The sequence below is a fragment of the Erythrolamprus reginae genome, chromosome 3 (genome assembly GCF_031021105.1).
Source record: "Erythrolamprus reginae isolate rEryReg1 chromosome 3, rEryReg1.hap1, whole genome shotgun sequence".
NCBI lineage: Eukaryota > Metazoa > Chordata > Lepidosauria > Squamata > Dipsadidae > Erythrolamprus > Erythrolamprus reginae.
In genome coordinates this window covers 78,845,000-78,870,961 of record NC_091952.1, presented here as the reverse complement: position 1 = coordinate 78,870,961, position 25,962 = coordinate 78,845,000, and the positions used below count along the sequence as shown (strand labels likewise).

General features: G+C 39.9%; 1 protein-coding gene across 1 annotated transcript; it reads right to left on the bottom strand.

Moving 5' to 3' along the window:
* Positions 1–572: 572 nt before the first annotated feature.
* CIMAP2 (ciliary microtubule associated protein 2) lies at positions 573–25,637 on the bottom strand. Its single transcript, XM_070748974.1, has 10 exons — positions 25,536–25,637; positions 20,647–20,734; positions 18,399–18,569; positions 15,591–15,713; positions 13,255–13,383; positions 11,746–11,889; positions 8,889–9,053; positions 6,993–7,121; positions 4,617–4,747; positions 573–1,282 (listed from the first exon to the last, which is right to left on the bottom strand). The coding sequence occupies exons 1-10, from the start codon at positions 25,583–25,585 to the stop codon at positions 1,228–1,230; spliced, it is 1,185 nt and encodes a 394-aa protein (XP_070605075.1). The 5' UTR covers positions 25,586–25,637; the 3' UTR covers positions 573–1,227.
* Between the last annotated feature and the right edge of the window lie 325 nt (positions 25,638–25,962).

The window sequence follows — 25,962 nt, the reverse complement described above, 5'->3', positions numbered from 1 at the left end:
TGGCTGACACCCAGGAAAACGTGGCAGACAGCCCAGAGGATGGGGCAGATGGTTCAGAGGAGTTGGCAGACAGCCCACAGGAACTGGCAGACAGCCCAGGGGATTTAGCAGGCAGCCCGTCGGATAGCCTCTCTTCTTTGGATTCGGATGCTGAAAAGATAATTAATATGCGTACCCGTAGAGCAATGCAACGTAGGGCTCAATTAAGGGATTATCAATGGTGATTATGGTGTCACCTGTGTTTGGGTGTGGTCCACAGAATGAGGTCTGGGTGTGGTTCCCATAATGAGGGCTACAGTTACAAAAGGGAACAGAGGCAGAGGCGAACTGGATGTTTATCTGTGTGGTTTGTGTGGCTTTGGTTCCTGTGCCTTTGGATTTCAACTCAGCATTGTCAGGCAAGTGGAAGTTGAAAACTCTGGGACTAGCTGCTGCTCTCGTGCCTTGAGAATTCAGAGAACTCCTGGAACGTTTCTGCTACGTGAATTTTGTATTTATTTGCTTTTTCATGAACTTTGTATCTAGCTGAATTTTCGCCTCAAACTGTGTTTTACTCCTGAAAATAAGGACAGTTTTCTTTAGCCTTTTCGTTTATGTTTAATACAAGTTTGCTGATTAGCAATGCACGTGTGTGTCTGACCTTCTTTCCTGGACCGTTAATTATCGCCTGAGCCCGGTCAGGCAGAACAGATATATGACTTGATCTTTTCCTATATACGGGATTCTAATGAGACCCTATTGTTAAAAATTAAACATTGAACTACGGTTGTTTCCTCATTACATTATAAACTTTCCTTGAGCTGTACTTTTCTACGAAAATCCATTAAAAAAACAAACAAACCTATACATCTGTAGCCTGTAAGAATTAGAATCGGAAACAATAGCCCCCTCCCCGTTTAATTCAATAAAGGACAACATTTTACAAGTAGTTCCTAAATGAATAGCAAGCATTTCTAGCAATTTTAATATAGTATTGACATAATGATGGCAGCATTTCAAAAGAGAAACCTACAGTTACAAAATTCTAACAAATACCTTGATTTTTTTTTAGAAAAAAGGTGAAAGTGAGTGCCCAAATTTCCAAGAGCTCATTAGTCAAGAATAAGAGATTCCTCAGTGTATCTTTTCAGTTTTTAGGTCCTACAGTTAGGCTGACCAAACTAAAGCTATGTAGGCATACAACTCATACATGATTATCTAAGAGTATTTTTTTTCCAGATGCAACAATTAGGCAGATTTTGGCTTGCTGTGGCGGCCTTTATTAACAGGAGTGATCCTCTCCCTGTGGAAAAAAAAATCAGTAAATTGTTTACATATTCTATCCTTTATCAAAGCCAAGTTTGAGAACATATGTTCATCCATATACAGTAGTACCTCGTGATACGAACCCCTCGTGGACTCCAGGAAGGACATCTCCGTGATGTCAAAGCTCCACCCATGGAATTCCCTATTGGGATTCCTCACCTCCGCTTGAGCCTCCCGACCGGCTGACAGCTCCGCAGCTCTTCTGGCAAGGTGACAGCTGGGCGGCGGGGCTTCTTGGCCTCCCGAACGCCGAACCCGAACTTTTGCCAAACTTCCGGATTCGGCGTTCAGCCCGCCTGTTTCAAAAAGTGACAGCCAGGCGGCGGCGCCCAACGGAGCGCCGTTTTTGTGATATTTTTTTTTGCTTGCACGCATTAATTTATTTTACATTGTTTCCTATAGGAAACATTGTTTCATCTTACGAACTTTTTGCCTTATGAACCTCCTGGAACCAATTAAGTTCGTAAGACGATGTATTACTGTATGTTCATGCCTAGACATACTGATTAAAGACTGTTGGAAACTCTAATTAAGGAACAACTGGAGAACGGTGGATTTCTCTTCCTCTGAAGAACTTGGAGCTGAAGGTAAACATCCCAACAAACTTAATGACATTTCCTAATCACCTCATAAGAGGTAAGTGGACAGAGCTTTGACTTCGCTCAATGTATAAGATGTCTAGACTAATCACAAAAAGAAGAAACATTGGATGCAAGGCAACAAGATAATTGTAACAACCATTCTCTTGAGTCATACCTCTGTTTAGTTTATATATATAATTTTTGCATTTTTATGACATAGAAATGCATTGTTCCTGCTGATGATGGTGATTGAAAATTTAAATGAAAGTGGAAAAAGTTACTGAAAATGAGGCCGTGAAGATTTTTGTGGGACTTTTGAATACAGATAGATAGTCATTTGGAGCACGATTATCAAGGGACGAAGGGTACAGTTTATTAATATTGCTGTACCAGAAGATGCCAGAGTCAAAGAAAAAGAACTGGAAAAAATTATGAAATATTGCATCTAGCTATTAAAACTACATGGCTATGGATGAAACATGTAACAGTGATACCCATTGTCATCGGGGGGGGGGGGGGGGCACTTAGTACTATGTCCAGGAAAACACATCAAGAAATTGCAGCTTCCTGCAATAACACCAACGGAACTGAAAAAAACAGCTACTCGGAACATCATATATTTTAAGAAGATGCTTGGCAGCATTCCATATCAACCATTAGCACCAGTATTTGTGACAATTTTTAAAATGTTCAGTTAACTGAGTTTTGTGTTTGATGATGATGATGATGATGATGATGATAATAATAATAATAATAATAATAATAATAATAGAGTTAGAAGAAGGTCTTGTCCAACCTAGAAAAACCACTCCATTGATAAATTGTTCCCACCATTAGAATTTTTTTCCTTAGTTCTAGATTAGATATACAGTGTTCCCTCGATTTTCGCGGATTCGAACTTCGCGAAATGTGTATACCACAGTTTTTCAAAAATATTAATTAAAAAATACTTCACGGTTTTCCCCCCTATACCACAGTTTTCCCCGCCTGATAATGTCATATGTCATCGCCAAACTTTCATCCACCTTTAATAAATATTTTTTTAAATAAACTTTAATAAATAAACATGGTGAGTAATAATCAAAATGGTTGCTAAGGGAATGGGAAATTGCAGTTTAGGGGTTTAAAATGTTAAGGGAAGGCTTGTGATACTGTTCATAGCCAAAAATAGTGTATTTACTTCCGCATCTCTACTTCGCGGAAATTCGACTTTTGCGGGCGGTCTCGGAACGCATCCCCCGCGAAAGTCGAGGGAACACTATCTTAAATGATCTTCCAAGTCAGTGTAGATGTCAAGTGTTTAGACAGATTCAAGTTTATCATTTTATCATTAGATGAGTGATGGTCTAAAGCAGTGGTTCTCAACCTGGGGGTTGGGACCCCTTGGGGGTCAGGCAACCGTTTCACAGAAGTCGCTTAAGACTATGGGGGGGGGGCAGGGGAAAGATAAATCCCTGGTGCTAGGAACTAAAGCTTCTATTCTGTCTGACACCTTGGAACCTATTTTTACAATCCGACCAATCAGGCATTTACAGTGGGAGTGTCCCTCTGACCTTCCTGTCAATCAGCTTCAAGCTCTGTTGGGAGAATTGGCACCAGACTTATGGTTGGGGGTCACCACAACATAAGGAACTGGATTAAGGGGTGGCGGCATTAGAGTGGTTGAGAACCACTGGTCTAAAGGAATGCTAAGAGTTTCCTATCCTGAAGCCATTTTCATATTAGCTTCATAGCAGGGGCGAAATCCAGCAGGTCCTGACAAGTTTTGGAGAACCGGTAGTGGGAATTTTGAGTACTTCGAAGAACTAGCAAATACCACCTCTGGCTGGAGATTTTGCAATATCCTTCCCCTGCCACACCCATCAAACCAGAGCACAGAACTGGTAGTTAAAAAAATGAATTTCACCACTGCTTCATAGGTTCTAGATCTACAGGCAACAATTCTGGATATCCCGTTTCCTCAATTCTCAGCCAAACTTCTTTCCTGTATTCTTAAATTCTGAATTAAATCATGTTGCAGACACAATGCATTAGGAATATACTGATTCATCCATTTAAAAATAGAGTACACAGCAGGATGCATGCAGTTTGCTACCGTTTTATCTCTGTCTTCTACACAACTCTGCCAACACTTAAATATAAATGTGTACAATGGTGACAAGACTATTTTCTGCTTGTGTATGTGTACACATGCTAGTTTTCCTAATATGCAGAATAATGTGTATGAATAAATCTGCATAAGGTAGTATCAATATAATCATAATTAAGATTTTGTATCATAAAAGATCACATTAAGATTTTGTGTGCTTGTCTTTACAGAATTATATTGATCCTAAACGTGGGGAGAGATTTAAAGATGCTGAAAATTGGAACACTGAAATTCCAAATTATGTTGTGAAGTTTAGAAACTGAGTAGAGCAAAATAGAGAGGATAATTATAATAAATTATAAATATAATAACATCTTCACTCTAAACATTGTCCTGTTAAATCCCTGTTGTTATCTGTTTCATGAATCCAATTGCATCTACATTGCAAGATTTTGTGAGACCCTATGTACCAATGGGAATCAGGATAAAGATTCTAAAGAAATTGATAAATTTCACTTTAGAAAGTAAATGTGAATATAAATTACATACAAAACAAATAGATAATAAAATACAAATTCCAAAAGTGATGGAAGTTGGGGAATTTTTAAAAAATGATGTCATTCTTATTATATTTTACTTACTGTAAACACTTGTCCCTTTCCAAGTTACTGAGATAACGTTGTGTTTCATTCATATAAATGGAACGGTATCTCAACTTCTTCGGATATTTCTCATGCTTCGTTGTATCATAGCGGCCAACACCAACAGGATTCTGTAGAATAGAGCATTGGGGATATAGTGAATGCTTAAATCATCTTTGTCGCCCACTTCAAAGCATGGCCGTGGCAAATTGCTTCTATATTGATGTCAAAAAAACAGGACAAGGTTGGAAAACAATTAAAAATATATCCTAATCACACTATGATATTCACAAGGTTCTCCTTTACTCTATAAAATCCTGAGCAGCTGAGCTCCACCGGAATAAAATATTTGCTTAGGATGAAGTATTTTGCATCCTTCAGTACAAATTGCCTTTCATCTTTTGCAGAGGTACTGCAGAAGTGGTTCACAACTATGTGTTGTTAGTTCTTGCTATGTCTGCAGTCACCCCACATTGAGAATGCAATTTGTACCGAATGTTCAGCTGGAATGCCCTGTGTTGAAAATTATGACAATTCTCCAACAGATGTCCATAGTGTGGAAATATGTATCAATTATTCCAAGTTTGCATTTTATTACTTTGACAGTATATTTATAGATAAAATTACTAAAACTGAATAGTTCCCATGAATTGGTTACACAAATGGAAGGGGGAAGCATTAAACAAACAAACAAATAAATACACAAATAAATAAATGCGAAAATAAATACACAAATAAATACACAAATACATAATTACAGTAAAGGTAAAGGTTCCCCTCATACACATGTGCTAGTCATTCCCAACTCTAGGGGGAGGTGTTCATCTCCAATTCAAAGCCAAAGTGCCAAAGTTATCTCCATGATCATGTTGCCAGCATGACTAAATGCTAACGGCGCATGGAGCGCTGTTATCTTCCTACCAAAGTTGGTCCTTATTTTTCTACTTGAATTTTTTAACGTGCTTTCAAACTGCTAGGTTGGCAGACACACGTTGTGTTTGTGGTTTGAGTATGCTCAGAGGGTAAAAGAACACAAATGGTGGTATCCAGGCGGGTGGATAGAGCCTTGTGCCTGGTGGGACCCAGGGGAAGAGCCTTCTCTGTGGTGGCTCCGACCCTCTGGAACCAGCTCCCCCCAGAGATTAGGATTGCCCCCACCCTCCTTGTCTTTCGTAAACTCCTTAAAACCCACCTCTGCCATCAGGCATGGGGAATTGAAACATCTCCCCCTTGCCCATGTAGTTTTTGTGTATGATTGATTGTTTTTTATATATTGGGGTTTCTTTTTTGGACTTTTTAACCTAAAACTGTAATTTAGATTGCTAAATATTAGATTTGTTACTATGTACTGTTTTTACCATTGTTGTGAGCCACTCCGAGTCTGCGGAGAGGGGCGGCATATAAAGTCAGAAAAAACAAACAAACAGAACCCCAACAATAAACAAGAAAGGTCTGGTTGATTTTTGGAAAAAGGACCTTTGGGACAACTGCAGGTATCCTTGGCTTATGACCACAACAGAACCCAAAATTTTATGTTGCTAAGCACGACATTTGTTCAGTGAGTTTTGCCCCATCTTACAACCTTTCTTCCCACGATTGTTGAGCGAATCAGCACACTAACAATGGGCATCTCCTATTGACTTTGCTTTGTCTGAAGGTCACAAAAGTGGATCATGTGACCTCGGACACTGCAACCAACATAAATATGAGTCAGCTGCCAAGCATTTAAATTTTGATCATATGGTCATGGAGATGCTGCAAGTTTCGTTAAAGGTGAAAAATTTAATGTCACCTTTTTTCAGTATCATTGTAATTTTAAACACTTAAATTAACTCTTGTAAGTCAAGGTCCATCTGTATCAGTGATGGCAAACCTATGGCACGGATGCCACAGGTGGCACACAGAGCCATATCTGCAGGCTCATGAGCTGTTACCCTAACTCAGCTCCAATGTGCACGTGTGTGCCGGCCAGCTGGTTTTCGGCTCACCTGGAGGCTCTGCGAGGGCATTTTCAACTTCTGGAGAGACTCCAGGGGGATGGGGGACAGCATTTTTGCCTCTGGAGCCTGGGGAGGTGAAAAACGGGTCTACTAGGCTCACCAGAGGTTGGGAAATGGGCTGTTTTAGGCCTCCAGAGTGTCTCCAGGAGGGGGGGGGGCGGAGGAGGCCATTTTTGTCATCTCTAGGCATTGAATTATGGGTGTGGGCACTCACGCATGCACGATAGCACAAGCACATGCGCTTTCAGCACCCGAGGGAAAAAATGTTCGCCATCATTGATCTAGATGATTCAGAAGCTCCATAGATACTGGGTGTCTTGGACACAGTGTCAGGGCTGCAATGAGAAAAGGAGTTGTAATCGCGTTTCTCTCTTACTGTAATTCCGAAACAGAGACGGTATGCTCTTCGGTCAAATCTTTTCGCACCAATCCAGAAGGGTGGTTGGTTTTTATATTCTATTCTCGTAATGGGCTTTATGTCATAGGAGCCTGGTCCTGTTTGGTACTAGGAAAAAGAGCAGGCGATTATTTTCTATTATTGACTGATATTACTATCTGTTCATCATCACATTCGGAGGAAGGGCGGCATACAATCTAACAATAACAATAACAATAATAGTAATAATAGCAAAACTACTGTGGGACTTCCGACTTCAGACTGACCGAATTCTGAAGCATAGCACACCAGACATTGTGATCGTGGAGAAAAAGAAAGTAACGATCATTGACATCGCAATCCCAGGAGACAGCAGAATTGAGGAGAAGCAGCTAGAGAAATTAGTGAAATACGAAGATCTAAAAATCGAGCTGCAACGACTCTGGCATAAGCCCGTGAAAGTGGTCCCAGTGGTACTTGGCACGCTGGGCACAGTGCCAAAGGATCTCAGCGGACATTTGAAAACCATCAGAATTGACAAAATCTCCACCTGTCAATTACAAAAGGCCACTTTACTGGGATCGGCAAACATAATTCGCCGCTACATCATGCAGCCCTAGGTGCTTGGGAAACGCCCAACTGGTGATGAAATACGAAATCCAGCATAGTGATCTCATTTGCTGTGTTGTACTGACATAATAATAATAATAATAATAATAATAATAATAATAATAATAATAATAATAATAATAATAATAATAATAATAATAATAATCGTCATTAAACAGCCATTTCAGAAAAACATCCTAGAGAAGATTTGCTTGCCAGTTCCCCACATTCTTCTTCTTTGCGCATCTGCCTAATAAACAAACACATTTGCACACCAAAACAACAAGAACAGTTTTTCCCCGAACACCTTTTACCTGCCTGTGGTTTCTTTCCCGAACCCCAAAATCTTTAACCTTAGATTGTCTACAGTTGACCTCTCCCTGTTTCTAAGAGGTCCGTAAGGGGCATGCTTAAACGTACCATTTCACCTACCGTCCCTGTCCTATTGTCCTCTTTTATCATTACTTTTTACTTATGTTTATATAAACTGCCTTCCTGTACATGTTTGACAAATAAATAAAATAAAATAAATAAATAAAATAAATGCCATCACTCTGCTAAACAAATAATTCCATCAAACTATTCACTAAAGCTGCATTACTATTACTATTAGTTTTTCTCATTGTTCCTATCACCCATCTCCAACCTGTGACTGCATGACTGAAATTTGTTGCCTGTATCCTTATGATTTATATTAATATTGATTGTTCCCGGATTGGTTCTTTGTACCCTATGATAATCAATAAGTGTTGTACCTCATGATTCTTGATAAATGTATCTTTTCTTTTATGTACACTGTTGTGTCCAGAGGACAGTTAGGCTTTGTACCCGCCCCATATTCCTTGGGCGGGAAAATACTATAATGTGATTGGTTGGCTCAGCCTGGCAGCCCGGCATATATATAGCTGCCAGGCATGGCCATGTTGTCTTTTGTTCAGTTCTGTAAACCGTTACTCCTCGTTAATAAAGAGCCGTTACTCACCACAAGAGTGCAGTCCTTCATTCCGCTAAGGACATAACACCGTATGCACCAATGACAAATTCCTTGTGTGTCCAATAATACTTGGCCAATAAAGAATTCTATTCTATTCTATTCTATAATTCTGGGTTTCCTTTAATGTTTTCTGCTTACAGAAATTATGTTGATAATTAGAAAAGAAGAAAAAAGAAAAATACATTTTTTTAAAAAACCCAAAACAAATTGTATTTCATTCTTTTTCCATTCGCTTTGCTAAAGGCAGAATAAAATCAAGATTACCACTGAGGAAGCAGAAGAAAGTCACCTACTTGTTCACGTGAAAGCATGCCAATTTTGGACCAGAAGATCCGTTCAGTTGGGTACTCGGGATCCCGTGTATATTTACTAAAAACGCCATGTTTCTTTTTCTCCCTTGACTCTAGTTCATCCAGGAAGGATTTGACATCGCAACCAGACAGCTCACACGTTTTTCTCTGCCGTGATTAAAATAAAGAGAATATATTAATTTAGAAACAAAAATAGGCAGCATGTACCATACAGGTCACCCTAGCTTCACAATCACAATTGGGACCATAATTTCCATTGCTAAACAAGGTGGCTGTTAAGAGAGTCACATCCAATTTTAAGACATTATTTGCCATGGTTGTTAAGCGAATCACTGCAATCATTAAGTCATTAGATGAGCCCCACTTACACCATTGACTTTCCTTGTTGGAAACCGGCTAGGAATGGTTATAAGTTGAGCACTAGCTGTATATGTGTGAACACATACAGAAATCTGTGAACAATTAATCCAGCACAAAACTGCATCAAATCAAAGAACTCATTTCAAAGAAATGTGTCTACTATGGGAAAATATAATACAGTGTTACCACTACCTTTTCTAGATAAGAAACGGGTGTTCAAGATTTTTTTTGTCTCTTCTCAAGAACCATTTTCCACTTAGAAACCAGAGTCTCCGAAACTAACTGCAGGGAGAAGCCTCCATGGGGCCTCTCTAGGAATCTCCTGGGAGGAAACAGGGCTGGAAAAGGCAGGGAGAAGTCTCCGTGGGTCCTCTCTAGGAATCTCGTGAGAAGAAACAGGGCCAGAAAAGGTGGGGAGAAGCCTCTATGGGACCTCTCTAGGAATCTCCTGGGAGGAAACAGGCTGGAAAAAGTGGTGAGAAACCTCTCTGGGGCCTCTCTAGGAATCTCCTGGGAGGAAACAGGGCCTCCACCCTCCCTGTGGCTTCCCCAATCACACACATTATTTGCTTTTACATTGATTCCTATGGGGGAAAAATTGCTTTTTCTTACAAACTTTTCTACTGAAGAACCTGGTCACGGAACTGCCTGTGCTTCTCTTGGATATAAATTTACTGGAAGAATGCTAAACCAGGGATCAAAAGCAGCCTAGCTTGATGCAAACGTGGTGGTGATTTCACAAATCACTTATTTTTTCTGCTGCTTCACCACACATCAGCAGTTGTTCAGCTTCCTTTGAAGCACAGTTTTAGCACCACTCCAGAGCAGTAATAAACTCATTATTAAACATGCTGAAAATGGTCTTAAATTCAGCAAAGTCAAGGAAACTCAGTGTGATATTTTCATTGAAATATTCCATTTTCTGAATCTAAACTTCCTTAAATAACTGACTGTAGGATCATAAAATGCAAATCTAATGCAGGATTGCAAAATGTAACTTGACTCTTCTTATTTGTTTCTGTTATAATGAACTGCTCAAAAAAATAAAGGGAACAGTCAAAGAACACATCCTAGATCTTAATGAATGAAATATTCTCATTGAATACTTTGTTCTGTGCAAAGTTGAATGTGCACAACAGCATGTGAAATTGACTGTCAATCAGAAATCTGATTTACAGGGTGCATTCCAAAAGTAATGCAATTATTATTTTGTAAGTAATTTATTGAACAGGTTTGCACAAACACTTAAAATTCTTCAAAATTCTTCCTTGGGCCTCTACATATTTTTTCCAGCGACTCTGCCATGACCGGTACGCACCCTGGAAAGCGTCTTCGGGGATCTCTCGCAAGGTTTTCATCACGGCTGATTGGATCTTTTCTATGGGCTGCCTTAGAATCCAAGGGAACAAAAAGAACTCTGCTGGGGCGACATCAGGATTATAGGGGGGGTGGGGCAGCGTTGGCACCTGGTGTTGGCCAGGAACTCGCAGATTTGTAGCGTGTTGTGGCGAGGCGCGTTGTCATGATGGAGTTGCCAGGTAGTGGAGATGTCTTTTCTCGTCCTTTTCTCATCCTTTTTTGTAGTCTTTACAGCACATCCACTTAGTAGGCAGCGTTAACTGTCTGTCCTTGAGGAACAAACTCCTTATGGACCACTCCTTTATGGTCAAAAAAGACAGTGAGCATTGTTTTCACTTTTGATTTGCTCATTCTTGCCTTTTTGAGCTTGGGGGGACTGGTCGGTGTGCCACTCAGAGATTTGGCATTTTGTTTCTGGGTCGTATTCAAAAACCTAGGTTTCATCACCAGTGATGACGTTGCCCAAATAATCAAATTCAATTTCTATACGTTGCAAAAGTTCACTTGAAATTTCCATTCCATTTTTTTCGTGACACGGTCGGCAATAACTGATGTCCTGCCACTTCCACAGCTTGGAGAGCACTGAGACTGGTTTCGCCGCAAAGCTTAGCGTCCCCCCCCACCTACTCCAAGTGCTTTGGTCCCACTCCGACCAATAGGAGCAGCGCGGAAAATTCAATTGCATTACTTTTAGAATGCACCCTGTATATTGTGTTGTTTAAGTGCTCCCTTTATTTTTCTGAGCCATGTATTACAGCATTGATCACTTTTTTTCTTTATTCTATTATTCTTAAAATCCTAGAGCCTATTGGCTGGAGAAGTTGAAGTCCACATTTCTTCAAGGACACTCCTGTCCTAGAGTATTTTTTTAAAAAGTGACTGGGAGAAAGGATTCAGTCCTATGTTGAAGTTGTCTCAGTCAAATTGTAGCCTTCCTCAATTTGGTGTCTTTGTAAAACTTTACCTACCACTTTGATCATCCATAGGCAACATGGCCAATGGCTATCATGGATCAAAGCATTAGTCCAATAAACCTGATGACCATTCAGTTGGGGAAGTCTACATATTACTAATCAAACTGTGGTAAACTCTTTGTAAGCAGAAAAGGGAGAACACATACATCACCAGCAAAATATCCAGAAATCATAGGCTTTGATCTGTTGCCAGTGAAGGTTTCATAGGGACCTCGAATACTGACCACCCGTTTCAACAACTCATCCACACTATTTTTGATATTGTAAGTACCAGGTCCTAAACCGCTTCCCTAAAATCAATCAGGAGAAAAAGCATTAGACAGAGACACATGAAAACAGACACCTTTAGTCAGGTGAACATTGATCGCTATCTAGAAATAGTTGTACTCTATCTGAAGATCCAGCACTTAATTCCATGGCTCCAGCTGCTCCATGGGAAATAAAAAAATAAATACAGTGGTACCTTTACCTAAGAACGGCTCTACTTACAAACTTTTCTAGATAAGAACTGGGGGTTCAAGATTTTTTTGCCTCTTCTCAAGAAACATTTTCCACTTACAAACCCAAGTCTCTGAAATTGTAACTTGAAAAGGCAGGGAGAAGCCTCCGTGGGGCCTCTCTAGGAATCTCCTGGGAGGAAACAGGGACGGAAAGGTCAGGGAGAAGCCTCCATGGGGCCTTTCTAGGAATCTCCTGGGAGGAAACAGGGCCGGAAAAGGTGGGGAGAAGCCTCTGTGGGGCTCTCTAGGAATCTCCTGGGAGGAAACAGGGCTGGAAAGGGCAGGGAGAAGCCTCCATGGGGCCTCTCCAGGAATCTCCTGGGAGGAAACAGGGACTCCACCCTCCCTGTGGTTTCCCCAATCGCACACATTATTTGCTTTTGCATTGATTCCTATGGGAAAAATGGCTTCTTCTTACAAACTTTTCTACTTAAGAACCTGGTCATATTAGCAGTGATATGGTTTAAGATTTATATCAGAATTAGTATTGTTATGATTTAAGAGTTATGTTAGATTTAATTTATGTATGAAAATCTATTATATAAGGTAAAACAAATTTCTTCTTTTGATCTAAAGTAATAAGTTGAATTTAAGTATTTTTTTAAATGTACTCTTTTTCTGTATTGAAACATTACTTCTAGAATAAGCGGAGTAGTTACAACCCCATTTTTATGCTAAATGTATGTTTGTCAGTTTTGTCTATTTTAAAAATTAATAAAATATATTGGGGGGGGGGGAAAGAACTTGGTCATGGAACGAATTAAGTTCTTAAGTAGAGATACCACTGTATAAGGGTCAAGTGAACGCTGCCATTGGACAGTTGCGAAGCTATTTGTAACCCATTAAGAAAAGTGCATTCGATTTTGTTCCAGTAGCACGGAGGAACTTTTGGGTAGATTTATTTTGCAGATGTCATTGGATGCTTTGACTTCAAATGATTTCTGCTTTCCCCATTCATGGACTCAAGTGAGATGAGCTTCAGGGGGATGCAGCCAAAAATAATTTTAAAAAATGTTGCCAGAGTACAGTTGGACCATAAAAAGGTGTAGAATAGGAAAGGTTCGTAATCCACATTCAACAAGAGAATTATTGAGTTGATGCTTCAGCATTGGTCACATGCAACAGTGGGATGGAAATTCAAGAGGATATACTTGCCGCATGGGGAAAGGCGAGTCCTTTAGGAGTTTTACTATCCATTATTCCGATAGCAGTGACTGGGGTTCTTTCCCTTTCTTGTAGTTTGACATAAGGATTTCCATAGGTGCCAGGGCCAGGGTAACATTCCTAAAAGTACCAGAAAGAGAGAGAGAGGAAGGGAGAGAGGAAGGGAGGAAGATGAAGAGGGAGAGGGAAGGACAAGGAGGGAGACGGAGAGATAGGGAATGGGGAGGGAGAAAGATATATTTTAAAAATTCAGCAAAAACATGTGATACATACAGAACATAGTTTGTTGGCAATGAATAAATAAACTGCCTTGAAATGGCCCTGGGTTGGGCCTAGAGGCAAAAAGGAGCTGTGACGTTCCTTCAATATACCAGGGTGATCCAACAGAAAAAACATATATCCCCTCCCTGGTACAAAGCTGAAGGGATCAGATCTGGTGGCCTAGAGGTTAATTCAAGGCAGAAGCTCCAGGATCAAATCCCAGTAAGGGTATGGCTAGCTGATGAGGCCAGAACAAGGCCAAAATAGCGCTATCCTAGTCTCCCTTAATTTTAAATTTATGACCTATAAAGCCCTACATGGCATCGGACCAGAATATCTCTGGGACCGCCTTCTGCAGCACAAATCCCAGCGACCGATTAGGTCCCACAGAGTTGGCCTTCTCTGAGTCCCATCGACTAAACATTGTTGGCTGGCGAGCCCCAGGGGAAGAGCCTTCTCTGCGGTGGCCCCAGCCCTCTGGAATCAACTCCCCCCAGAGATTAGAACCACCCACACCCTCCTTGCCTTTCGTAAGTTGCTAAAGACCCACCTTTGTCGCCAGGCTTATATAGTTTTACGCATGGTATGATTGCGTTGTATGGTTTTACTGTTGGGTTTTTAGATGTTTTTAATATTAGATTTGTTAAACATAGAAACATAGAAGTCTGACGGCAGAAAAAGACCTTATGGTCCATCTAGTCTGCCCTTATACTATTTTCTGTATTTTATCTTAGGATGGATATATGTTTATCCCAGGCATGTTTAAATTCAGTTACTGTGGATTTATCTACCACGTCTGCTGGAAGTTTGTTCCAAGGATCTACTACTCTTTCAGTAAAATAATATTTTCTCATGTTGCTTTTGATCTTTCCCCCAACTAACTTCAGATTGTGTCCCCTTGTTCTTGTGTTCATTTTCCTATTAAAAACACTTCCCTCCTGGACCTTATTTAACCCTTTAATATATTTAAATGTTTTGATCATGTCCCCCCTTTTCCTTCTGTCCTCCAGACTATACAGATTGAGTTCATTAAGTCTTTCCTGATACGTTTTATGCTTAAGACCTTCCACCATTCTTGTAGCCCATCTTTGGACCCGTTCAATTTTGTCAATATCTTTTTGTTATACTGTTATTATTTTGTTGTGAGCTGCTCCAAGTCTATGGAGAGGGTTCTGCCTCCCAGGGACAATTCCATCTGTCCGTCCATAACCCTGGGAGGGAATTACTGACCCCCTCAGAGAGGGTCCGCAACTTGGGCCTCCTCCTCGATCCACAGCTCACATTAGAGAACCATCTTTCAGCTGTGGCGAGGGGGGCGTTTGCCCAGGTTCACCTGGTGCACCAGTTGCGGCCCTATCTGGACCGGGACTCACTGTTAACAGTCACTCATGCCCTCATCACCTTGAGGTTCGACTACTGTAATGCTCTCTACATGGGGCTACCTTTGAAAAGTGTTCGGACACTTCAGATCATGCAGAATGCAGCTGCGAGAGCAATCATGGGCTTCCCTAGGTATGCCCATGTCACACCAACACTCTGCAGTCTGCATTGGTTGCCGATCAGTTTCAGGTCACAATTCAAAAAGTTGGTTATGACCTATAAAGCCCTTCATGGCATCGGACCAGAATATCTCAGGGACCGCCTTCTGCCGCACGAATCCCAGCGACTGGTTAGGTCCCACAGAGTTGGCCTCCCCCGGAGATTAGAACTGCCCCCACCCTCCTTGCCTTTCGTAAACTCCTTAAAACCCACCTCTGCCGTCAGGCATGGGGGAATTGAGACATCTCCCCCAGGCCTATACAGTTTATGCATGGTATGTTTGTGTGTATGTTTGCTTTTAATAAGGGTTTTTTAGTATTTTTAAATTATTAGATTGTTTTATTGTTGCTGTGAGCCACCCTGAGTCTGCGGAGAGGGGCGGCATACAAATCTAATAAATAATAATAATAATAATAATAATAATAATAATAATAAAATATAATAATAATAATAATACAGATCTAATTAATAATAATAATAATAATAATAATAATAATAATAATAATAAGATAAACACTAGATCATACCCTGATGCGGTCTTTAAATCTTACTGCTCCAGTATCACAAATTCCTCTAACACTGTGTGGCTTTCTTTCCATGAGCTGCAGAAAATCCGTGTGATTGTAAGTCCCAGGTCCCAGTTTTCTTTTCTTGGAGAAAAATAAACATAAGAGCATACTTGAGAAAATGGATGCTATCAACCGTTAGAAAGGCTGGAGGAAGGGAGAGGAAGAGAGAGAGAGATACACACATACATATTACATGTGAATGTATTCTTGTACCCTAGCATTCTGGCTCCTAACTATTGTTTTCTCATTCCTAAGAACAGTGGGACATTTTGGTCAGGGTGAGTGTTGAATCTTGTATCGTCTCCTCTATAATAACATGTTCCTCAATGCCCCAATGATCAACTGGAATGTGTTTGCCAGGGATCTGTGGGTCAAAGAAACCTTAGATTGCATTTATGAGTTGTAGGGATTATATCCGGCATGGAGAAATTGGAATGCCCATTATCTTAAAGTCAAGGAATATCAAAAACTGTCTCTAGCCAAGGATGTATATTTTATTTTATTTTATTTATTGATTTTGTCCAATACACAATGAGGGTTTTAGTGGGTATACACATAGTAAAATACACGATGAAGGTTATAGAGGATATACTCATAGTAAAATATATCTAAGAAAGAATAGAAGAAAAGTTATAGGAATAGAACATATCAATGAAAGAATAGAAGAAGAGATAAGGGAATAGAAGAAAGGTATAGGAGATAGAGGAGAGCAATAGGACAGGGGACGGAAGGCACTCTAGTGCACTTGTACTCGCCCCTTACTGACCTTTTAGGAATCTGGATAGGTCAACCGTGGATAATCCAAGGGTAAAGTGTCATAGCTAATTTCATATAATGCAAAATTATACATAAATTAGAAGATTTTGACCAAAGGTCCCAAAAACGTTGGAGGAAAGTAATAAAATTATTCGTAACACCTATATGTTTTTGAATAATTGCATAGCATTGTGACAAGTTACCTTCTGAGAATCTTTAAGTTAGCATTTGCCACTGTTGAGTGGACCACATAAGAGAATACTATAAAGAAATGGGATTGACGGACAGATGGGTGGAATTCATTGTTCTGAATTCTAGTGTTGCTGTGAGGGATGTATCATCACCAGGTGATAGCATGGTAATCCTAAAGAGGAAGACTTGATGTAGCTCAAGAAAGAAAAAAACCCTTGTAATTACATTCTATTAAGATGGATAGTCTCCTTCATGGTTCACTTGTCTGATAAATCAGGCTCTAAAGTTCCAAAGATATTTTAACTCATGTGCAAAGAAATGTATAAAAACCTATACTATACTACGTCTATTGGATCGCTGATAATTTTTATTCCCCAATAATAAAGAAATGAATTTTCAAGAATTCTGCATTGAGTGGTCAATCCAACATTTGCAGTACAATTAATATCTGTTAGATCCTGAGTTTTCACTCCAGTCCGACAAGGAAGTGGAGCAGGGAAATTTTGATTGGCTCCTTCCTAAAAGTGCTCCCTATTTAAATCCCTTCCAAAAGCAAGCAGGGGCTGATGTTTGCACACTATAATCCATAAGGAGCTGAAGTACCACTGCCAGTCTCCTGCCTCTTCAGTATCTGAACACAAAATATTTGTCTTGTAAACCTAATCTTATGTAGCTTCTTCTTCTCAATTTGTATTGTAAACCTAATCTTAAGTAGCTTCTTCTCTAGAAACACTGATTTATTAACCAGAGCATACAAAACATTTGTCAGACTTATTCTAGAATATAGCTCACCTGTGTGGAATCCACACTACATATCAGATATTAATACAATCGAAGGAGTGCAGAAATACTTCACAAGAAGAGTCCTTCACTCCTCCTCATGTAAATTACCCTACTCCTCCAGACTTCAAATACTAAATCTAGAAAATTTACAACTACGTCGTTTCCGAACTGATTTAACTGTTGTTCAAAAAATCATACATCATAATGTACTCCCTGTCAGTGACTACTTCACCTTTAACAACAACAACAACAACAACAACACAAAAGCACGTAATAGATGCAAACTGAATGTAAATCGCTCCAAACTTGACTGCAGAAAATACGATTTCAGCAATAGAGTGGTCACCGCCTGGAACTCATTACCTGACTCTGTTGTTGCTTCCCCCAACCCCAAAATCTTCAGCCTTACATTACCTACAATTGACCTCTCCCCTTTTCTAAGAGGTCTGTAAGGGGCGTGCATAAGTGCACTTATGTGCCTAATGTCCCTGTTCTACTGTCTTATTATCCTTTCTATTACTACGTTCTACTTATGCTATGTTATGTTATGTTAATATGTATTATAATACTATACTTGTTTGACAAACAAATAAACAAATAAAAAATAAACAAATAAAAAATAAACAAATAAACAAATTTTAAAAAAACAAACAAAAAAACAAAAAAAACAAAAAAACAAAAAAAAACAAAAAACCCAAAAACCCAAAAACCCAAAAACCCAAAAACCCAAAAACCCAAAAACCCAAAAACCCAAAAACCCAAAAAACCAAAAAAAACAAAAAAAACAAAAAAAACAAAAAAACAAAAAAACAAAAAAACAAAAAATAAAAAATAAAAAATAAAAAATAAAAAATAAAAAATAAAAAAATAAAAAAATAAAAACATAAAAAAATAAAAATCAGGAAGCTGGAGCCTGAAAATGAGCCATATATGAGGAATTTACAAAGTGGGGCTACAGCAAACATTTTTGTTACCTTGCTCATTTTGAGATCTCATTGATTCAACAAATGCATGGACCTAAACAGGTCCACTCACCCGAGCTTTCTCCTGCTGGCATATTTCTTTAAATTGGAAATGTGGCATTTGAGTGAGCCTTGCCGCTTCTTGAGCTTTGGCCCAGCTAGAGCTTGATGCTCCCTTCTGTAAGGCAGTAGGGCTGAAACTTCCATCATCGGTCACGTAGGTGCCCGGTCCTAAATTTCGGCTCTAAATAAAGTATGAAGTTAATATTGTTTCCTCATTCATAAGTACAGCTTGAAAAATAAGGTACAAAGTGCTATAATTCAACTTTCCACAACTATGTTCCAATCAGATTGACTACTGTTCCCATTAAGAACGGCTAGTGTACAAAGGTAATAGAAATCAGAGTGCGCAACAAGTATAATAGATCTCATATCATCTTTGATCTAGTATTCACTATTGCCTGGTTAATACAAAGTGCTAAGTCATGAGGTGGATTGTTTATTTTTGGCTTAGTGTGATGTTCCGCGAGCTGCATTGGTTGCTGATTGGTTTCCAAATGCAATTCAAGGTGTTGGTTATGACCTATAAAGCCTTACATGGCATTGGACCAGATTACTTACGCGACGGTTTTCTGTCTCACGCATCCCAGCTGTTGATCAGGTCCCACAGATTTTCTCCAGGTTCCATCAGCTAGACAATGTCGCCTGGCAGGATCTAGGGGAAGAGTCTTCTCTGTGGTGGCCCCGGCCCTTTGGAATTAACTTCCTCCAGAGATTCACATTGCCCCATCCTCCCTGCCTTCCACAAGAGCCTAAAGACCAATCTTTGCTGACAGGCTTGGGGCTACTAAGATTAACATCTAGCCCCGGCCGATGAATGGATTTATATGTTTGATTGGCTGAATGTGAACAACTTTTTTAAAAAAAAGAAATTGGGGTTTTAGTATGTTTTTATATTTAGATTTCTACATGTTATATATTTATTTTTGTTGTTAGCTGCCCTCAGTGTGAGGAATAGGGTGGCATAAAAATCAATCAATCAATCAATCAATCAATTAAATAAATAAACAAATACATTCATAGCATCTATTCAAATAAATAAATTACCATGGACAATAAATACCAATAAGTAAAGTAATAAATTACCCTTGATTTTAGCCAAAAGGTTGAGAAGTAATACCTACGAAAAACCATGGCAATGTTAAAATAACAACATATGCATTGTGAAGTCATTGCACAAATGATACGATTGTGTAATATACACTAGTGATGTTGAAATGGAAATACATAGCTACATATGACTATGGGCAAAAGGAAGATCACTCCGCTAGCAAAGCACAGAAGATCGCTTCACTCGTTAGCACTTTATTAGAGTGGGGGGGAAAGGCGGAAGTTCCCTTACTTGCAAAGCAGGGAAGATTGCTTCACTGTTAGCACTTCCTTGGAACTGAAAAAAGGCTCAGCTGATTGTCGGAGGGAGCAGTAATGAAAAAAGCAGGCAAAGAGAAGATCACTTTGAGCAGTGTTTCCCAACCTTGGCAACTTGAAGACATTTGGACTTCAACTCCCAGAATTCCCCAGCCAGCGAATGCTGGCTGAGGCATTCTGGGAGTTGAAGTCCAAATATCTTCAAGTTGCCAAGGTTGGGAAACACTGACTTAGAGTATAAGTGATTCGGAGTATAAGATGCACTCAAATTTTTTAAGAGAGGAAGGTGCATCTTATACTCCAAAAAATATGGTGCTTTGGTTTCTAGTCTGACAACTTTAAATGGCTGACATTAAGCATTAAAACTTAACCAGACATTGCTCTTCAGTTGTTAAGCTGATATAGCCATTCTGCTCTCTGTCTTTCTCTGTGATTTCTGTAAAACACCTGTCAAGTCATGGCTGCATCTTTTATATTCCAAGCAATAGCTAGCTAGTGATCATGGGCCTACATTTTTGGAAATTAAAAATTAAAAAAAAACATGTATGGAAGAAGCAGTAAAGCATTATATTGTAGAGAAGAATTTCTGGGATAGGGACGAGATCTTTACATACAACCATGTTCCTTGAGACAAAAAAGAACATCAGAATGAATGACACTGGAGAGCAGTGATGATTATTTTTATAGCTTTCTCGCATCTTTTAGTACAACATTTCTGTGAATCAGAAAGTCCCAGAGAATTATACAGGAGGGAAGTTCAAAATATTTATTTTGGTTTCAAAAATGTATTTTCTATTGTGAAAACTGTATCTTCTTTTTCAATCACATAGATAGGAAACTGGGGAAAATAGGTTTAGTTTGTAGATGTAAGACACACTAAGAAATATACTCACCAATTCTGAACAGACACTCTTAGAGTATGGTGCCTGGAGATAAGTACTGGGCTTTTTGCTGTCTGGATAAATGGCTGATACATCAAATCTAACCAAGAAAAAAACATATTCAGAATATACATTCAAAAGAATAATATCCCCAAAACGAAAATTGTAGGCCATTGCCAGTTATTGCAATGTTAGGCAAACCTATCTTGCTAATAAAGCATCTTATTCTTCTGCCTTATTTAAATCTAAAAGGGTTTTTCCTATCTTCTGTGTATCTAGGGCAGTGATGGCGAACCTATGACACGCGTGTCAGCACTGACACGCATAGCCATTTTTGGTGACATGTGGCCGCCGGAGAAACGGGGAGCTTTAGGGAGTGGCCAAGATGCAAATCTCCCCACTTTCCAATTTCCCACCGACTGCAAGCAGGTACAGCAAGCGCAATTATTATTATTATTTTTCCTCTCCCCTTAATTTTGTTTTGCACCTATTAAATTTTTTTTGCGCCGGTTGCAATTTTAATTTCACTCCCAGGGCTATTTACCCGGGGGTCCTACTTTGCTTACATTAAACTGCTCATCCCGTAAACAAATATTGCTCCGCCAGGAAATGTACTCCAACCTCCCCTCCCCTGCTTCGCTTCTTTCCCTCCACGAGCAGCGCGCGGTGTCCCCTCCCCTTGGGTCGATCGCATCGGGGAGGGCGGAAGAGAAAAATTGAAATCCCTCCGCCGAGATGGGTCTTGTCCTGAGTTTGCAAACCCGGAAGTAATGTAGCAGCAGCAGCAGTTGCTGCTGTAGTCATAATAATAGTTGGAACCCCTCAGCGGAGTCCTGCTCAAGGTCATCTTTTCGAATCACACATACCAGTATACATACACAGAACCTATTCAGCGGTGTGTTGCTCTCTGTTCAGCTGGGTTCTATGAACTGATAGTGGCAACAATAGGAGGCTCCACCCACTCACCCTGGATGCTTCTGCACATGTGCAGAAGCTTCACACGGGTTAATGTGTGGACTGGTAGCAACAGGTTTTAGAACCCACTACTGACCCTATTCTAGCTCCAAAGTGTTAAAAAAATGATTAAAATTATTTGGATCATTACAACAGTGTTTTTCAAACTGCGTTCCATGAGTTGTGGCCAAAATCTAATTCTCTTAAAGGAAACAAATCACTTTGAAGACGTATAATGCACTTATTATGCTTGCAAACAACTATAGCTATATAGTTAGCAACTAACTGAACAGCCTTGAGCAAAACTAGACCACAGCTTATATACCTTTGGCCTAGTGCCTTACAAAGAAAGAAAGAAAGGCAAACACAGTGTAAATTACTGCATGATGTTGAAATGTTTCTGATAAAGCAACCAGGTGACCTTGGTATTACTTATCAATTCTTACTAGGTCAGCATGCTAGCTCTGCTACCTTTGAGATATGGTCAATGAATGTGATAATTTGGCCTGACTAGACCACTGGTTCCTGTTAGTTTCCTGCCCCTGTTACCACTCAAGATCACTTTTAAGTATGTGTGTGTGTTGGGATGGAGAGGCATCTTATAGGATGAATAGAATAGAATAGAATTCTATTCTATTCTATTCTATCCTATTCTATTCTTATTTTATTTATTTTATTTTTATTTATTTGTTTTGTCACGTACGTATTGGTGGTATACAAAGATATAACAATATTTATATATATGATACTAGTAAAAGAGAAACATTAGGAGGGAAGTGTTTTTAATAGGAAAGTGAACACAAGAACAAGGGGACACAATCTGAAGTTAGTTGGGGGAAAGATCAAAAGCAACATGAGAAAATATTATTTTACTGAAAGAGTAGTAGATCCTTGGAACAAACTTCCAGCAGACGGGGTTGGTAAATCCACAGTAACTGAATTTAAACATGCCTGGGATAAACATATATCCATCCTAAGATAAAATACAGAAAATAGTATAAGGGCAGACTAGATGGACCATGAGGTCTTTTTCTGCCGTCAGACTTCTATGTTTCTATGTTTTATTAGGACAGGGGACAGAAGGCACGCTGGTGCACTTATGCATGCCCCTTGCTGACCTCTTAGGAATCAGGAGAAGTCAACAGTGGATAGTCAGAAAGGTTCTATTCTATTCTATTCCATTCCATCTATTCTAATCCATTTCTATCCTTCCCTTTTGGAGAAAGTTTTGGGAAAGCAGTAGGATTGCTACTTAAAATAGCACTAGATAGATTATTTGAGCCTGTTTTTGTCCAGGTTCGGTATCAAGCTGGCAAGAAGCCTATTTATTGATGATTTCTGGTAGGACATGGACAGGGGAATGCAACCTGATCTCTGAAACTTTTCTTTGCCATTGATCATAATATCCTTATATATATCCTTATGAGCTACCTCCAGGAACTAGGAATGGCTCTCTTCTGTAGGCAGCGGTGGGCTATTACCCAGAACAATAAATTGGGCTCGCTGTCACGGCTCGTGAGTGCCTGTGTGAACAGCGCAATTTTGCTTCTGCACCTGTGGAGTTAGCAAAATCGCACATAGAGCTGCAGGTGCACTCATGTTTCAGCTTGCGCAGAAGCAAAAAAAAACATCAACGAAACACAGGCGCACCTGTGGCTCTATGAACAATTTTGCTACCTCCACAGGTGCAGAAGCAAAATTGCGCTGGTCGCGCAAGCACTCACGAGCCGCGGTGGCGAGCCCAATTTAGCATTCCAGCTAGTAGCCCACCGCTGCCTGTAGGTATGGTTCAAGTTAGTAGTAGTAGTAGGGAAGAGCTTAAGCTCTTTTATTGCCACATTTGTTAAGTGAATCACTACAGTTGTAATTAATTAATTAATTAATTAATTAATTAATAACAACTGTAGTGATTCGCTTAAAATTAATTAATTAATTAATTAATTATTTTTGTCCAATACACAATGAGGGTTTTAGTGGGTATATATCTATATACACATAGTAAAATACATGATGAAGGTTATAGAGGAGATACTCATAGTAAAATATATCTAAGAAATAATAGAAAAGAAGGTATAGTAATAGAACATATCAATGAAAGAATAGAAGAAGAGATATAGGAATAGAAGAAAGGAATAGGAGATATAGGAGAGCAATAGGACAGGGGACGGAAGACACACTAGTGCACTTGTACTCGCCCCTTACTGACCTCTTAGGAATCTGGATAGGTCAACCATAGATAATCTAAGGGTAAAGTGTTGGGGGTTTGGGGATGACACTATGGAGTCCGGTAATGAGTTCCACGCTTCGACAACTCGGTTACTGAAGTCATATTTTTTACAGTCAAATTTGGAGCGGTTAATATTAAGTTTAAATCTGTTGTGTGCTCTTGTGTTGTTGTGGTTGAAGCTGAAGTAGTTGTCGACAGGCAGGACATTGCAGCATATGATTTTGTGGGTAATACTTAGATCTTGTTTAAGGCGTCTTAGTTCTAAACTTTCTAGGCCCAGGATTGAAAGTCTAGTCTCATAGGGTATTCTATTTGGAGTGGAGGAGTGAAGGGCTCTTCTGGTGAAGTATCTTTGGACATTTTCAAGGGTGTTAATGTCTGAGATGTGATATAGGTTCCAAACAGATGAGCTGTATTCGAGGATGGTCTGGCAAAAGTTTTGTAAGCTCTGGTAAGTAGTGTGAGATTGCCAGAGCAGAAGCTAAGTAGGATTAGGTTTACAACTCTTGAAGCCTTCTTGGCTATATTGTTGCAGTGGGCTTTGGCACTTAAATCTTTTGTTGTTAGTGTACCAATTAACACAATTGTTAGCTGAATATGGCTTCCCCATTGGCTTTGGTCATCAGTAGGTCACAAAAGGAGATTACAGGACCCCAAGATACTGCAACCATCATAAATAAGAGCCAGTTACCAAACATCCAAATTTTGATCATGTGACCATGGGTGTTACGTATAGCTGTTTACTCCAACATCCACCTGCGAAGCGGGAAAATCAAGGCTGCTGATTGGTTGAACAAGGCCGGCAGCCCTCTATTTAAAGAGAGAGCTTCCCAGCTGGTTCCTTTGCTGGATCTATGACTTCTACAATAAAGAGCAGTGTCTCTGAGCTCCTTCAGTACCAGAACGTAACAATGGGGGATGCCGGAACAATCCAATTGTGTAAAGTCGTCAAAAGTCAATATTTTTTTTAGTGCTGTTTAACTTTGAACAGTCATTAAATGAATGGTTGCAAATTGAGGACTATCTCTATAGAATAAAGAATTTCCTGCCTTGTGTGATACCCTCTTTCCCCAAAAATAAGACGTACCCCGAAAGTATGGCATGTCAGAGGTTTTGCAGAATTTGCTAATATAAGGCACCCCCCGAAAATAAGGCGTAGTCAAGTTTGCATACGGTACGGTGGAAAAACATACGGTACCATTCAAAGCTGTTCATAGCGGTACCTAATAATGTGGCGTCCCCTGATGGCCCCTTCCATCGCTTTGTACCGTCCAGTACAGCAGACAGTCTGCTGCTGTCTCACCGCCATTACAGTCTCCGCTAGAGTGCGTAGACTGTAGTTCCTCTGGTGGCCAGAAGCTGCAATAGTGGGAGTATACTGTTGTACCATATAAGTGCCATCGTTTGTGTGTGTGGGTGCCACACTGACAGGTACCATACCGTAATCAGTGTACCGTACAGTACACTTTCTTTGGGGGTGTCAGCTTTTCTGCCTGTGAATTTGTCTTATTTGAGAAATATAAGGCACCCCCCCGAAAATAAGACGTAGCACAACTTTTGGAGCAAAAATTAATATAAGACAGTGTCTTATTTTCGGGGAAACACGGTAGTTGGCTACTTTGCACTGTGGAAGAACAAATTCTGTCTGTGCGTATAAAGACAGAGAGAAAGATAGGTACACAAATGCACCTGTCCCGAATCCTGCTGAAGTTGTCCATACCTGGATTGCTGAGTCCCAAAAGGGGCACCTGTGAAGCCCTTGTTTTCCATCCCTCATCTTCTGATGCCCAGAAGAAAAAGAAAAGACAGATCACTCTCCTGATTGGCAGCTGTAGAAGAAAATGGCTCTGGAATTTCACTGCCATGGCAACACTAGACGCTGGAGCTTCTGTTTCCATGGTCCTAACAGAGGCGTGTCTACAGGGCAACTGAGCTCTGAGTTCACAAAGCCTTGTCAATGCTGCTGGAAGCTATGCCAGCTCAGTCTTTGATTATGCTTGGAAGAGATGGTTAGATCCTGCCCAGCTGGTCTTTCATGGCAACTGTAAAGTAACAGCAAAGAAAGGATAGCAGGAGGAATGGCACAGATGTGTTTAGGGAGGACACATACCACAAGTGTTAATCCTTAGCATTGGTCCCCAACTCTC

Excerpts from the sequence above, each read along its gene's own strand:
- CIMAP2 (XM_070748974.1), bottom strand. The coding sequence starts at position 25,585 with ATGGAAAACAAGGGCTTCACAGGTGCCCCTTTTGGGACTCAGCAATCC. Across the intron at positions 9,054-11,745 it reads CTGGATATTTTGCTGGTGAT|AGAAAAACGTGTGAGCTGTC; the intron begins GTATGTGTTCTC and ends TAATCACGGCAG. Across the intron at positions 4,748-6,992 it reads GTCTCTGTTTCGGAATTACA|AATCCTGTTGGTGTTGGCCG; the intron begins GTAAGAGAGAAA and ends TCTATTCTACAG.